This window comes from Elephas maximus, chromosome 21 (genome assembly GCF_024166365.1).
Source record: "Elephas maximus indicus isolate mEleMax1 chromosome 21, mEleMax1 primary haplotype, whole genome shotgun sequence".
In the NCBI taxonomy this organism is placed as follows: Eukaryota; Metazoa; Chordata; class Mammalia; order Proboscidea; family Elephantidae; genus Elephas; species Elephas maximus.
The window spans coordinates 51,007,025-51,023,546 of record NC_064839.1 but is presented as its reverse complement, the minus strand read 5'-3'; the positions used below and the strand labels follow the sequence as shown (position 1 = coordinate 51,023,546).

The following is a 16,522-nucleotide window of genomic DNA, read 5'->3' as shown; positions in this document are numbered from 1 at the left end:
GTTTCCTATCACGAACCACGTACTATTTTTTTTTTGTTATTGGAAATCAGACTTACTGGATATATTGAGACTGGTTGTTGTTGTTGTTAGGTGCTGTCGAGTCGGTTCTGACTCATAGCGACTGTACGCGCAACAGAATGAAACACTGCCTAGTCCTGCACCATCCTTACAATCATTGTTATGCTTGAGCTCATTGTTGCAGCCACTGTGTCAATCCACCTCGTTGAGGGTCCTCCTTTTTTCGGCTGACCCTGTACTTTGCCAAGCATGATGTCCTTCTCCAGGGACTGATCCCTCCTGACAACATGTCCAAAGTATGTAAGACAGAGTCTCTCTATCCTTGCTTCTAAGGAGCATTCTGGTTGCACTTCTTCTAAGACAGCTTTGTTTGTTCTTTTGGCAGTCCGTGGTATATTCAACATTCTTCGCCAACACCATAATTCAAAGGTGTCAATTCAACTTCGATCTTCCTTATTCATCGTCCAGCTTTCACATGCATATGATGCGATCAAAAATACAATGGCTTTGGTCAGGTGCACCTTACTCTTCAAGGTGGCAACTTTGCTTTTCAACACTTTTTTTTTTTCAATAATTTTTATTGTGCTTTAAGTGAAAGGTTACAAATCAAGTCAGTCTCTCACACAAAAGCCCATATACACCTTGCTACACACTGCCAATTACTCCCCTCTCCCCGCAATGAGACAGCCCGCTCTCTCCCTCCACTCTCTTTTCATGTCCATTTCGCCACCTTCTAACCCCCTCTACCCTCTCATCTCCCTTCCAGGCAGGAGATGGCAACATAGTCTCAAGTGTCCACCTGATCCAAGAAGCTCACTCCTCACCAGCATCCCTCTCCAACACATTGTCCACTCCAATCCAAGTCTGAAGAGTTGGCTTTGGGAATGGTTCCTGTACGGGGCTAACAGAAGGTCTGGGGGCCATGACCACCGGGGTCCTTCTAGTCTCAGTCAGACCATTAAGTCTGGTATTTTTATGACAATTTGGGGTCTGCATCCCACAGCTCTCCTGCTCCCTCAGGGGTTCTCTGTTGTGTTGCCTGTCAGGGCAGTGATCAGTTGTAGCCAGGCACCATCTAGTTCTTCTGATTTCAGGATGGTGTAGTCGCTGGTTCATGTGGCCCTTTCTGTCTCTTGGGCTCGTAATTGCCTTGTGTCCTTGGTGTTCTTCATTCTCCTTTGGTCCAGTTGGGTTGAGACCAATTGATGCATCTTAGATGGCTGCTTTCTAGCGTTTAAGACCCCAGACGCCACTCTTCAAAGGAACCACGTACTATTTTTAAGCACAAAATATAATCTGAAAATTTATTTTAAACATCAAGCTGGCTCCTATAATACAATAAATTGATGGGCAACATCCAAGGAATACATTTATAGAAGAAAATAAGGAAACTTTTTTCTTTAATTGTTGTTTAAGTGAAAGTTTACAAATCAAGTTAGTCTCTCATACAAAAACTTATATATACCTTGTTTTTTTTTTTATGTACTCCTAGCTGCTCTCCCCTTAATAAGACAGCACACTCCTCCTCTCCACCCTGTATTCCCCATGCCCATTCAACCAACTCCTGTCCCCCTCTGCCTTCTCATCTCACCTCCAGACAGGAGCTGCTCCCATAGTTTCATGTGTCTACTTGAGCCAAGATGTTCACTCCTCACCAGTATCATTTTCTGTCTTACAGTCTAGATAAATAAGGAAAATTTTTTAAAGGGTATAATGGTATATAAATTCTGGAAGTGGAAGCCTTTTCTAGATTCAACACTTATTTAAATTCTCCCTATTCGTAGGGCTGCATCAGTGACCACCTCCTCCAGGCAGCCTTCCCTGGCCACCATCTCCATTCAGGCCAGGTCCTGGCTCTGCCCTCAGCCAACTCCCCCACTGAACAGTAATACACCATGCCGCAGTCCACCGTTCACTGAGGCAGCCTCTATTTCTTATGTGGCTGTATGCTGACATCCTGTTCAGAAGGAGTATGGATGCTGGAACCAGAAGCCTGGGCTCAAATCTCAGCTCCAGCATTTACCAGTTATGTGACTTGGAGTAAATGACTTCCCCTCTCTATGCCTCAATTTTCTTATGTAAAAATTAAGAGTAATAAGACTAGAACCCACCTCATAAGACTGCTGGAGGGTTACATGCAGTGTTATAGGGAAAGCTGTTAAGAGTGCACCTAGCACACAGTGAGTTCTATAAGTGCTATCTGATATTTCCGTCATTGTGGTTGTCATCATCATCATCCTCTCCTTGGACTTCACTGTGTCTTCATCAGAACTCATAGGATTTGTGCGTGGATGAACAGAGCCTAAATCCCTTCCTTGTTACCAGCTCTACCTAACACATGATAGTAATTGCCGAGCAGAGCAACGTGGCCTCAATGGGCTCTGGCTTCCCAAGTGTGTCCCTTGGGCCCTGGGCCGCATCCTCTCCCCACATCTCCTTCACCCCCCGTGGCCCATCAAGTGGATGCTGTAGTCCCAAGAGGTGCCTGCTCCTGCCCAGGGTCCCGGTGTGCCTGCTCTAGTTCAGCCAGGCCAAATACTGACTCACCACCTTTGTGCCATTCAAGTAAGGTTGCTGGTATCTCTCACAGGAAATCTAATCCACCAACCAATTTCACACAGGGTTTCCACACCAAAGAGGTCAGACAGTGGAGAACAAAAGCAAGCAAGTAGCCTGGGCATACAGACCCAGGGCAGAGAATTTGAGAACTGTTGGACTCACAGAGCCAAAGCCAGACCCTGCCCCCAGGGGGCTTCTCCCCCTATGCCCAGACTCCTGTCAGAGCGGTTAGAGCTTGACAGCTACATAGGAGCTGAGGGCTCTATCCATCTGTTCCCATTTTACAGAGGGGAAAACCGAGACCCAGAAAATTGGAGGGTCTTGCCCAAGGCCACTGTGAGTGCTGGGGCCAGAATCCTGGGCTTCTGACTCCCAGGGCTATGGTTTGAGCAAGCCAAAAACCCCAAGAGCAAGTCCAATCCCTTTTCGACTCTTAGTACAAGCCGCCACATCCCAGGGAGGAAAAGACCAACTTCCATCTTCAAACACACATCTAGTGCCTGGAGAAGAGGTTCACTGTGGTCAGTAAGTTGACAGAACAGGGCTTCAAGGAGCCACAAATGTGAATTTTTTCAGATCTAAGTCATATGGTGCCATTTCCCTGCTTCCAAACCAAACCAAACCCAGTGCTGTCGAGTCGATTCCAACTCATAGTGACCCTGTAGGACAGAGTAGAACTGCCCCACAGAGTTTCCAAGGAGCGCCTGGCAGATTCAAACTGCCGACCCTTTGGTTAGCAGCTGTAGCACTTAACCACTATGCCACCAGGGTTTCCCTTTCCCTGCTTAAAGCCCCTTAATGGGAAAACAGTTGCCTAAAAGCTTCATCGCAGAGTTATCATCTGATTCAATGATTCCATTCAAGAGAAATAAATACATACATCCCACAAAAACTTGCACACCAATGTTCACAGCAGGACTATTCACAAGAGGCAAAAGGTGGAAACAGTCCAAAGGCATGTCAACAGATGAACACATAAACTAAGTGTGGTAGATCTATGTAAGAGAATATTATTCGGCCATAAGAAGCAATGGAGTTCTGATGCATGCTACAGCATGGATGATCCTGGAACACATCACGCTAAGTAAAAGAAGCTAGTCACAAAAGACCACACTCTTTATGGCTCCATTGATATGAAGTACCCAGAAGAGGCAAATCTATAGAGACGAAAACAAGCTTCACGGTTGTCAGCGGAGAAGGGGAACCGGGGAGTGACTGCTAACGGATTGTGTTCCTCTATGGGGTGATGGAAGTGTTCTGGAATTAGACGGTGATGGTGCCTGCACTCTGTGAATACACTAAAAACCACTGAATTGTACACCTTAGAAAGGTGAGTTTTACGTTGTGTGAATTATATCTTAATTAAAAGCAAACACCCCAATGACTTCAGTAAGGGTCTGACCCACAGTCCTTACTCTAGCTGACGAAGCCCACCTGACCTGGCTGCTACCCACCTCATCCCCTTCCATCCTTTACCTCTCTCTGGCCACCCTGGCTTCCTCGCTGTTGCTCAGCCCCACCTCAGGGCCTCTGACCAAACCCTCCTTATTGCTTGGGTGGCACTCCCCCCAGTCTCCCCACTCCTTCCCTGACCACCACCACAGCCCTTCTACTGCTCCCCACTGCAATGTCAGCTCCTCAAATACTGTCTTCTTTGCTCCACGCCGGAGCCTCGTGCCTAGACCTGTGCCTGGGACACAGTTGTTTCTGCTTTTTTTAGTTGCTGTCAATTCAATTCAATTCATGGTGATATATGTGCACAGAGTAGAACTGTGCTCAATAGGGTTTTCAATGGTGGCTTTTTCTGGAAGTAGATCACCAGGCCTTTCTTCCGAGATACCTCTGGGCAGGTTCAAACCACCAACCTTTCAGCTAGTAATTGAGCATTTAACCATTTGTGCTACCCAGGGACTCCTGGGGACACAGTAAGCACTCAATAAAGACAGCCTGAATGAGTGAATAGAGTCCTTTTTGCGAATGCCTCAGCCTTCAAAATAAAACTCCCAAACTCCTTGCCCATTATCAGCAGTTCTCACCCTACTGGCCGCTGGAATCATCTGGAAGCTTTCAAAGATGCCAGGGTCTGGGGCCCACCCTCAAAGGTCCTGATTTAACAGACTGGGGTGGGGCACAGTCACTGGTATTTTTTAAAGGTCCCAGCTGAAGCAAATCACAGTCAGAGGTCCGAACTGCCCAGGTGCTCTGTCCCTGCCAAGCCCTCTGCCTCATCTCCTCCTCCAGGTCTAAGCAGAACTATTTTGGTTCTCCCACAAACCACACTTCCCCTCTAAGTCTGGGCTTTTGCACATGACCCCACCTGCAGATCTGGCTGAGTCCTTTTCAGCCTTTGGGACTCAGCTTAGATGTCACCTCCTCCAGGAAGCCTTTCCTGACCAACTCATCCCCCAGATTCTCATGTGCTCCTAGCAGACCCTATCCTGACTCCAGCACAGACTCAACACACTTCATAGTCACAGCCATGGACCCCTCCCAGGCCCCTGGCATGGTCAGGGCAGGGTTGCCTGATGTCACAGCACGTCCCTACAGCTCCAGGTGCTCAAGGAGAGCTTTGTGCACAGTCGGCAGGCAAACGTTTGTGGAGCTCACGGGTAGAATATGTGTGTCCATTTCTGCAGGGAAGCCTTGGGCAAGAGCAGAAACACAAGTGGGGACAGGAGGCAGGACTGCAGCTGTGTCCCTGGCAAAGGGACTCAAGAAATTCTTCCAAATGTATACATCTACTTACTGTGTTTGACTGACAAATTGGCAAAAGTGTTAAGTCATGAGTTTTTTGGTCCTCCTGCTGAAAAACAATGATCCATGAGGTTCTTTCTGACCCGAATAAACTACCATCCATGGGACAGAACAACATGGTGTTTAAGGGCCCCAGCATCACATACTGAATTCAAAACCTAGACCCCAAAAGAAGACATTCCCTGTTCCTAATCCACAGCAGAGACTGCCGATAAATCACAAGGTATTTTCCCAGCAAGTCCAGACGCAGCCTCAGAATCCTTCTCAACGCAGCGCTACCAGGGAGCCTTCACGTGTGAAATGCAAACCACCTGGGTCCCCTGAAGGCCAATCCTTTCATTTCGGCTGATGGGGAAACTGAGCTCGCTCTTGGGAGGTGGGGGAGCAAAGGTCACAAGGCAATTAGGGGCTCCTTCCCCAAGAGCCCCATGAGCCTCCCACTTGGGGCTAAATGGAAAACAGAGGCCAAGTTCCCAAGTGCTGTTCTTCAAAAGCAGAGGTATTATCCCTTCCCACTGTCCCCATGAGGATGTGTACCTGAGGCGGAAGATGAGCCGGAATTACCAAACGTGTCTCTTTCCCAGTTACGGGTTTCAACTCACGGGAGGTGAATCAGAACAGCAGGTTCTCGAGAAAAACATGGAAACAGGCAAACATGCCCAGAACCTACAAACCCTCAGAAAACACAGCAGAGTGAACCTCACGAGCTTGAAATCCAGGCAGATTGAAACAGAGAAGGGGCCAGAAAGCTCTGCAGGCTCCAGCCCTCCCAAAGGCGGGCCACCCCTCCAGCCCTGCCCCTCCTCACCTTCCCTGCTTCTAGGCAAGGCGGAGTTTTGAAGACCTTTCGCTTTCACTTCCCTCTTTCCAGTTTTCTCCAATCACCTCCAGTTTTAGGACAGGGCCGCCTCTGGAAAGTTTACTCCTCTAAGAAGATGGCTCCTAACTTGCCAAGACAAGCACAGCCCTCCCTTTGGAGGAGATGGTTGGACTTGAGAAAGGCTCAAAGCCTGGGTCACTATCCGGCACCTTCCAGAAGGTTCCCCCATTCAATCAGCCTTGACCAGGTGCCCTTTGAGTCTGGTCCCAGGGAAGAGGGGCTGCCTGGGGCCCCCCTGAAGAACAGGGAGCATGTGGGCAGAGATAGCCAGGGAACACAGGAAACAGATGTGCAGGCCAGCCTGACAGGCGGGTGATGACAGACGTACTCGGCAGACCTCAGATGTCAGTGTCGAGAAAAGAAAGGCGGCCTCAGCTACAACACCTGTTCCCGGCTCCAAGGCCACACTCGGGGGGCTCGGCCAGGGTGTCCCCACGATGAGAGGCCAGAGTGCGGTTAGGTAAACAGCTGCACGCCCCATTAACCAGAAGATTCCCCGGGCGGAGCCTGGATGAGGGAAGGAAGCCTGCCAGCCAACTGGCTTGCAAGGAGAGAAAATCGATCAAGCAAATCCATCTTTGATGGGAGGCAGGCTGCTCCCGAGTGCAAAAGGGAGGTCCAGGCTGAATTTGAACACCTGAGCAATGTTGGGGGGAGGTGAAAGGCAGAGGACATTCGTTGTCAGCTGGGTGAGAAACAGGGGTGGGGAGGTGGCGGAGTCGGCCAGTGGGGGCTTCTCAGGCTTCTGCCCTCTACAAGCTATCTCCTGCCTCTGAGCTACTCTAGTACCTGGGGTGGGGGGGCGGGCAGGGGGAGCACACACACAGAGGAAATTAGAACCCATCCCCTCCAGGGCACTGTCATTGTCACAGTTGGCGCCACAGAGGGAACCCAAAGGCAGGGCAGAATAGAGGCTGGAGCACAGACCCCAGAGCCCGCTGGACTGGGACAATCCTAGCCTAGGGATCACTAGCCAAGTGGCCTTAGGGAATCACTTACCCTCTGGACTTGCTTCCTCATCAGGAAATAGGATGATACCTGCCTGGTAGGGCTGCTTCGAGGCATCAACAGGTGTGAATGCAGGTGAGGCATGTGACACAGCCTGGCCTGCAGCAAGCAGTCCATAAAGCCACCGTCATCACTATGATGTCCTCCTGATGCCATTTCCGGCAGCCTGGCCAGCCCCACCCACCACAGAAAAGGGGCAGAAGGACTCTTCCTGGTCCTAACCTCAGAGCATGTGGGTGCCAGCAAAAGAGACCCCACCCTGAGTTACAAGCAAAAAGAGGCAGGGATAAATACATTCCGCACCCCTACAGCACTCCAGGTGCTGTCACCCAGGCCATCTCACCTGGTTCCTATCACAAACCTTCCAGAGGAATTATCACCCCACTTCTCAGGTACAGCCTCTGAGGCCCAGAGAGGCAAGGGTCTTCCCCAAGGGCACACAGCCAGCTCCCAGAAGAATGAAGATTCAAACCACATCTGTTTTAAAACAAACCTGGGGGTTCCCACAGCTTCATGGCACTTCCCATGTATTGCATTCTTCCTCTGGGAGGGGGCGCTGGGCCCTGGAAAGGGCGGGTGGCAGCCCCCCCAGCCTACCCAGGACACAAGGCCCAGCCAAGCAACAAGCTGGAGTTGGTGCCTACAGAGCATGGAGCCTTCCGGGGGATGAGGGCCCAGCTGGAGAGAAAGCCACAAACAAAATCCAAATTAGAGGGCGCCATGGCGACACCTCTGCTTCCTTTTTCTTCTTTAACATTTCCTTTCTTAGTGTCTTAAAGTCGATTCACTAATGTATGAATGCTTAACAGGAAACAACTGAGAAGTCATATGAGGCGGTTGAGAAGGAGGTTCTGGAACACACCGTCCTCAATAAGTGGTTTCCCTGTGGCTACCTTCCGGTGCCCCGGTCACTCCCACCCAAATTCTCAAACCAGTAAAAGACACGGGACTGCGCATGTGGGAATCAAGAACCCAGAACTGGCATTCAGAAAGGGGTTCAGGGGCAGGACCCCTCTCCCCCTCTTCAGCAGTGTCAGATGCTTCTTTCCCCTGATTTTCATGCTGGGAGTACCTACATATATTCCCAGCTCCGGCAAGCGTATCCCATCACCCCCTACTTCACCCTGGAACTGGGGCCCAGCCTTGTCCTGCTTTGTTTAATTCACAGCACTTAGCCCTGCCGGAAGTTGTATTAATCTGTTGACTGTTGTCTGCCTCCTCCCCACTTAGCTCCCCAGCGTCTGGAACAGCACACGGCACACAGTGAAAAAACCAGTTGCCGCTGAGTCAACTTTGACTCATGGCGACCCCACATGTGTCAGGGCAGAACTGTGTTCCGTAGGATTTTCAATGTCTGATTTTTGGAAGTAATCGTCACATCTTTCTTCTGAGGTACCTCTGGGTGGACTTGAACCTCCAACCTTTCGGTTAGCAACTGAGTGCTTAACCACAGAGTACAGGCTTCATAAATACTTGTTGAATGAACATGTGTGTGTGGAGGGGGAGAATGGTTGCATTTCTGGCATCCTGCTGACTGTCAATCTGAGGCTTTTGTGGCATCTGGCATTGATGCCTCTCTTGTCCTTTGGTCTAATGGAGCCTGAGACCCATACTGCTGCTCCCACCATGCCTAAGCCTCCCGCGATTGCTCCACCAGTCGCCCAGACTGCTGCCACAGCCCAGCCTGGGTTGACCTCTTCCCCACCCATTCCACTTCTTCTCTCAAGAACATTTTATTGCTCCCCTGTGCCCTCAAGTTCAAGCCTATTTCCTATTCCTGAATTCGAGGCCTCCAGGTTGCTCCAGCTTTATCTCTCCTTCATCCTCAACAGGCACCTCCTGCCCATGGTTCACCCTTATCTCCGTGCCTTTGTTCCTGCTCTACCCCACTCCTGAATACCACTCCCCCAACAAATCCTATCCATCTTCCCAGGCTTAACCCAGCTCAATCTCCCCTAGGCAACAGGATGGAAGAGCACTGGAGCTGCAAGACCTAGGTCTGAGACCCACCTCAGCCACCTACCTGCAGTGTGACAGTCACCAAGGCCATTTGACTTCTCTGAGTCTTGATTTACTCATCTATAAAATGAGAATAATAGAAGGAGCCCTAGTGGCACAACAGTTAAGCGCTTGGCTGCTAAGCAAAAGGTTGGCAGTTCAAACCCACCCAGTGGCTCCACAGAAGAACGAGCTGGCAATCCGTTCCTATGATGATTACAGCCTAGAAAGCCCTATGGGCAGGTCTACTCTGTCACATGGGGTCACTATGAGTTGAACTTGACTCGATGGTACCTAACAACAACAACAGAGCCACGATATGGAGCCAGTGAGATGACTTGCTTGAGAAATAGTGCAAAAAGTTAGTGCATCATTGAGCTTTTCCGACTCAGGCTGATCCCTGTGGGATGGGCACCAGCTTGTGTTGCCATCTGCACCATGCCACTCTCAATCCCCGCCTTCCAAGCTGGACTGGGGCATGGCGGCTTCTTCTGTTTCCCTAGTTCCCAATGCCCACCACAGGCACTTCATCTACTCCTGATAGATAAGTAAATCAACATGAGAAAACCCACCACATTCTGGGTGTCCCACAGAGCACATTTGGTCTGAGGGGGTCTCATAAAGAACTCGTTGATTATTGCTGAGGCACCACCCAAAAACCAAAACTAAACCCACTGGTGTCAAGTGGACTCTGACCTACAGTGACCTTATAGGACAGAGAACTACCCATAGGATTTCCAAGGCTGTAAATCTTCACAGAAGCAGATTACCACATTTTTCTCCCATGGAGTGGCTCGTGGGTTTGAACTGCTGACCTTTCCGATGGCAACTGAGTGCTTTAACCACTGTACCACCAGGGCTCCTGAGGCAGTACCACAGAGCCCAGAATCAGCACCCACCATGCAGATGAGAAGACCTGCATGGAGCCGGCCTGCCTCCTAGGAGAATCTGCCCAGCAGACTGGGCAGATGGGCAGGTCCCACTGTGCACGCCAAGCACTCGACTTGGAGTATTTAAATCTCCCCAGTCACCTTATTCTCTCCATCTCCCTACAAGGCAGGCAGTGTTGAGTGCTACTTCTCGGCCCCGGAACCCAAACCTCAGTGAGGATAAGACACTTACGGTGCTCAGCTACCAGGGGCTGGCCTGTTCCAATCCCAGGTTTTTTGCCCAGTCTCAGCCCTCCTGGGAACTGCAATTTTCAGATTCCAGCAGGTGACCCCGGGGCTGGCTTGCCACACGCCACCAATGAGAGGTTCGGGCTCCAGGATGGGAGACGATAGGCTCGGTTTAAAATCAAAGGCTGTCCCATCGGAGCCCCCAAAGACAGCCTTAAAGCACAACCCAGGTGTCAGCTAGAGAAGGAGACCTGGGCGATCCATGAAGGTGTGGGACCCTGCAGACCAAGGAAGCAGGACAGATATGTGGTGGGGACACCACCTTACACAGGGGGCCGCTGTGAGTACACATGTACCAGGGTCCTCCGCTTATGTGTGCACACACGTGGAAGGTGGGATCAGAAACCTTTCGAAGGGATCAAAGGATCGAACCACCTTCCTGAATAGGATGGGATGGCCTGCCCCATCCACATGCCCCTCCGCCGGCTGCTGGGTCAGCGTTTCATGACAGCAGCACCAGCAGGTATTTGAGTAAAACAAGCCAGCCTACCCTCTTGGGCGGAAACTAGGCTTCACGGCCCCCTAGGCCACGCATGATTTCGACTCACAGCCATCCTCTTCCCCAGACCCCCAAATCCAAAATTAATGGAGCTCCTCCAGGGCAAGCAGCCGAGTGAAGGCAAGCGCCATATAAACAGGGAGCACCCAGGCCTCTGCTACCACCTCCCTCCCACCCCGCACAGCTGACTGGCAGAGAAGAAAGACTCTTCCCACCAGGGAGAAGTCTGTTTGGGCCACTGTCTCCCGCGTCCCACACCCCCATGTCTGGAAACACATTTCCATCTGCTGTTAAGCAACCAGAGAGTCTCAAAGGGAAAGCGTGGACTGGGTGGCGGGGCGGGGGGGGAGGTGGTGGAAAGCTCAGGCGCAGCTAGAGTTAGAGCGGAGAGGAACTTCCACCCCTGGTATGCTCCAAACATGGTAAGTGCCGAGACCTCTCTGTGACCTGCATGGCTGGACTAATTACCAATGTTATCAGGCAGATGACAGACATGCCCTGAACTTCCTCTGTTTGATAGATTCCGCCACAAACACGCTGCTGCAAAAACGCCCAAGCTCCTTCCCATGCCTGCTGTTTTCAGCAGTGCCCGTTCTTCCACAGACCACTCCTGGTCCCTCAACTTCTCTGACCTCCTACGTTGTGTCTCCAAGCTCTGCCAGGCCAAGGAGCCAACCAAGGGCAGGCAGCCTGGTGACCTCTCACCATTACACACCACGCAGGACCAGCACAAACTGCAGAGAAACAGAAAACACCGCTTCCTTCCCTGCACAGGTTTCTAAGGAAGGCTTTAAGATGAGATGAGAACCACCGCTTACCTTTGTCACCACTGGCACTGGGGAACTCCAGCCGGTAGGCCCCTGACGGTTGGGCCCTTGGCCCGCACACACTAGAGTCCCGCACTCCACACAGGCACCAATGATCAGCTGCCGCCCATCGTCCACCAGCAGGCTGTGGCTCGCCCGCAAGGTATAGAGGAACAGGGGTAGTCGGGCCACTCGCACAGCCTTCATTCCTAGACAGCGCTTCTTCTCCTGCTGGCAGAAGAAGCACACAAAGGTCTCTACCTGGTACTGCCGAGACCAGGCACTGATGGCATGGAGGGCACCACGGGCCTCATGCTGAAGCCACTGACCCAGCAGGTCGTGGTAGCAGAGCACACAGGTCGCCACCAGGCCGGTGGAGTCCACAGGCCTGGCTCTTGGGGCAGGCGGGTACACAGTGAGGAAGGGGAAGAAGGGCTCCTTCTCACCCAGGCAGCTGGAGGGGTTCACATTGAGCTGAAACTCCTTCCCAGGGCCCAGCTCAGCCCCGCAGATGTAGCAGACAGATGCTGGGCTGCCCTGGGCTGCGGTGGGCGGCTCAGAGATTCCTGAGTCAGACGCAGAGAAGGCCTGGTGGTATCTGCCCAGGAAGGCCTGCACGGAGGTGATGAGCTCCTCATTCTGGCAGGCCCGGTACAAGGCCCAGACATCCTCCAGAACGCTGAAGCACTTGGGGCAGCTATGGACCTCACAGAGCTTGTTGGGGGCCCGTGCATTGGGGGGGCAGGGCAGCAGGCTGAGGAAGGGGAAGTGCATGGTGCTCCTGGTGCTGCCATTGAGGATCCTGGAAGGCACAGCTCGGGCATCCTGGGTGCAGTCCTCGCCACAGAGGTAACAGGCCTCCCGAAGGGCTGCGGCAGGCACACCCTCTTCCCTGGGCAGCCTTCTGCCCTTGGAGGCCATGCCCGGCGCACGGCTGTTCAGAGGCACCACGTACAGCCGCTGCAGGACAGGGACACTCGCCAGCTCGAAGCTCTGCCACTGCTGCATGAGAGAGGTGAAGCAGCAGGCACACACCAGTGTGCTGCCTCCAGGACTGATGGGACGTGCGCCTGAGGGCGGGCTGTGCAGCCACAGGAAGGGGAAGAACGGGGCCTGTGCCAACTTCTCCTGCTTTTGCACGTGGATCTGGTGCTGCGACGCCGCCGACAGCGCTGACCCACAGATGTAGCAGCAAGGTCCCTCCGGTGGTACCACACGGCTCTCCGGGGCCCCCCGGGGGACCCGGTCACTGTTGTCCTTCTCTTTGGGGCCGCAGGGGGCAGGGAAGGGCTGCTCCTTGTCGTCCTCTTCCTCGCTGGTGATGTTGATGTCACTGTCTTCAGAGGTGCAGTAGCCCCCGTGGGTCTCCCCCAGCAGCCTGCTCTCTGGAGTCTTGGTGGGCCTGCCAGAGGGGGGCCCTTTCATTCCATCTGCAGCAGGCGCTTGGACTGGTGGGTCTTGCCAAGTGCCCTGAATGCCCCTCAGGACGCTGGCCCGGGCCTCAGGGGCCCAGTGCCTCCCAGTCCCCCTCCGCCGGCGCCCGCTGCCGGTCCTGGGCTCCCCGCTCACGTGCAGCTTCGCAGGGGCCCCCTCCTCGTCCACGTCCCCCTGAGCGGGGGGCTCTGCGCTCTGTCCCAGAGGAAGTCCCGGCGCCGGCCTCCACTCCAGGCCGCGGGGCCCGCGAGGGCCTGGCCCCGGGGTGCTCCGCGGCAGCGGCGCCCCGTCCTGAGCCGGACTGACGGCGTCGTGCGCGCCCGGGTCGGGCTCGGAGAGGGGATCGGTGTCCGACAGCTCGGACAGCTCGGAGTCGCGCGCCTCGTCGGCGGGCGCGCGGGGCCCGGGGCCGCCGTCCTCGTCGTCGTCGTCGCCCGCGCCGGCGCCCAGCGCGTAGGCGACGTTCCACTCGCGCGGGGCCCCCGCGCCCCCGCGGCGCCCGCCCGCGCCCGCCTCGCACTGGTGCGGCCGCTTGAGCCAGTACATGCGCTTGTCCACTGGCGTGCGGGCGCGCTCGAAGGCGGCCCACTGCTCTCCCAGGAAGCAGCGGCACACCGCGCACACCAGCACGCAACCGTCGGCCGGCGAGAGCTCGCGCGCGCCGGGCGCCGGCTCCTGCTGCTGCAGGAACGGGAAGAAGGGCTGCGCCGGGGCCCCCGCACCCGCCGCCGCCGCCGGCTGCTTCACCTGCAGCTTCAGCTCCTTTCCGCGACCGATGCCGCCGCCGCAGATGAAGCAGGAGAGCGGCGCGCCGCCGCCGCCCGCCGGCCGCTCGGCCAGCGCTGCCATAAGCCGCTGTTTGCGGGAGACCGGCGCCGCCCGCCCGCTCATCGCTCACCGGCAGCCGCGGGCCCCGCCGCCTTGCCGCCCAACTTGGACCATGAGCGCGCGCCGCAAAGTTTGGCGGCGGCCGGCAGACGCCGGGCGGGGCGCGCGGCCGCTCGCGGGGGCGCCCCCCGGGCCTGCCGAGCACCCGGCGGCGGCGCAGGCCGAGGCGGCGCCGCGGCGAGCGCGCCCGGAACGCAGCGGCGGCGGTGGCGGGCTCCGGGCGGCTGGAGCGGCAGCCGCATGTGCGAGCTCCGGCGCCTGCCAAAGCGTTGGGTCATTTAATTGGGGAGGAGGGAGACGGGCGGGCGGGCGGGTGGGCGGGCAGGGAGGAGGAGGGCAGGCGGGGAATCCCTCCCTCGCGCGCTCCCTCCTCCTCCTCCTCCCCCTCCCTCCGCCCTCCTTCCCTCCTCCCGCGTCCCAAACTGCGCACAATAGCTCGCCGGCTCCACTATCTATTTTGTGTCCAGCCCCGGAGCCGCGCACAATGATTCATTGCCCCAATTAGGGGCTCTCTCCAGCCCGCCCGGCTAAAGCCGTCTGAAGGGCCTCCTCAGGGACCCGCCGAAGCCCATCAGCGGCCAAGGCTGGTCTTTAAGTAAAGGTCAAGGAGGACGCAGAACGCCAGAGGAACCAGGTAAGGACGCCCCTGGAGACCGAGGTGCATCCGCAGATGAAGGGCAGCTCCCGGACGGAGGCCCCCCTACCCGCTCAAAAGGGGGGCGGGGGCTGAGTGAGGGCCAGTTACTAGAAGCTGAGCAGCCTAGGGGTGAGGGAACTTTTCAGGCCCGGCTTTCTAATTTTGGAGACAGAGAAGAGGAGCTGTCCTGGAACACGGTTAGTGAAGCATCAGTCTGGGGGCCCAGCCAGGCCCCCCGTCCCCCCGCCCCCCGTGTTGACCAGAGGCCACTGGATCACCACCAGAGGCAGAAAAGGTCCTATGTGTCTAGGGGCAAGGGACTCAACCTGTCTGAGAGTCTTCCCCCCTTCTGGACAAACAGGAACTGCAGCAGAGGGTAACTGTTTCCAGTGCATTTACTGAATATGTGTATAAATACAGTGAGTTTATTTAAGGAACACGTAGCGAGAGACCCTACTGTGTGCTAGGCCCCATTCTAAGCGCTACACATATTAGCTCAGTTACTTCTCCCAATAACTCTGAGTTGGGTGCTGTGGTCAGCCCCATTTTTGAGATGGGAAAAATGAGGCATAGAGGGTTAATGTGGGAAGTGGTGGGGCTGGGATTCAAACTCAGGCAGTCCAGCTCCAGGCCCCTGCTCCCAACGATCTGGCTGTGCAGCCTTGATGGGCACCTGACATATCTGGTCCGTCATCCATGTGCTGATAGGCCATCCCCATCAGGGAACATGGCCAGGACTCCTCCGTTCTCCCTGCGGTCCTGGCTCAGCCTTGGGCAAACCCAGGCCTCTCTGGTCCTCACATCTCCCATCTGTGAAATGACGCCCCTTCCAGCTTCAAAACTCTGTGAGCCTCTGATTTCCAAGCAGTTGACAGCTGTCCGACCTGGCAGCTGGAGCCCAGAAGTCGGCCTGGTGACAATGGTGCCAATTGGCCCCTCCGGCCTCTGGGGCGTTGACTTGTAAATAAAACTGGGCTTCCTCTTGGCACAAAGGAGGCCATGCATTATAAATAAACAGAGCAAGAGAAAAGGGCCACCTCTGTGGAATCCCACGTGGATACTCCAGGGGTCACAGTCCAGAGGTTAATGTGAACATCTTGGCCAGAAATGCCCTCATAGTGGAAAAACGCTGCGTCAGCAAAACTGTCCCAGAGGAATGTCAGGGGCAGGGCAGGAGGGCAACAGGAGGGGGCTGATTAGGAAAATGTTAAAGGGTGAGGTCTGTTCAATTGTATCCCCACACATTAAAGGGGGACTGGCCAACGTCCCTCTCCCCCCACATATACACGCAGAGGGGCTGCTGGTAAAACAATGCCGAGCTTAGGAGATCTAGGTAGGCTGGGGAGTTACACCTGGATCCCACAGGGCTTGGCAGGGCTGTCCCTCTGCCCAAATGCTTTCCCAGGCTCTCTTTGCCAAGCTGCTCCAGCTCATCTTTAAGGTCTTGGCCGAAATGTCATCCCAAGAGACTTCCCTGTCCACTCCCCCTAAAGGGAGGCCTCCCCGGTGACCCTTTGTCTCTAGTCCTTGGCATAGGAATTTGCCATTGACTTTAATTATTTTTTCTGTCTGCTTGTTCCCCATCCAGCTCCCCCGGGAGGCTGGGTGCTCCCTCATCCAGGGCAGGGACCAGTCAGTTCTGCTCACTGTGTATGTCCAGTGCCTGGCTCAATGCCTGGGCCCCACACACCGACCTCTCATGATTTTTTGAGCAGATCAAATGAGGTAGAGGGAGTGATGCCCTGGCACAGGGGAGCCGGCATGCTGTTGGTGACAGTGCATGTCCCTTCTTGTCTCACCCAGTGGTAAAGGAGGTTCTTCTGCTGTCTGTCTGCACTCCAGGGGGCAGGGGGTGCGACTGTG

General features: G+C 54.7%; 1 protein-coding gene across 5 annotated transcripts in view; it reads right to left on the bottom strand.

Moving 5' to 3' along the window:
• Positions 1-13,448, bottom strand: part of GSE1 (Gse1 coiled-coil protein) — a 446,848-nt gene extending 433,400 nt beyond the window's left edge. For 4 of the 5 annotated variants that reach the window (XM_049864408.1, XM_049864409.1, XM_049864412.1 and 1 more), the window contains exon 1: positions 11,713-13,446. In XM_049864408.1, coding sequence (XP_049720365.1) covers positions 11,713-13,125 — 1,413 coding nt within the window. In that variant the 5' untranslated portion in view covers positions 13,126-13,446. Of the gene's footprint in view, positions 1-11,712 lie in introns of all 5 variants that reach the window. The other variant, XM_049864410.1, reaches the window with a different exon arrangement.
• Between the last annotated feature and the right edge of the window lie 3,074 nt (positions 13,449-16,522).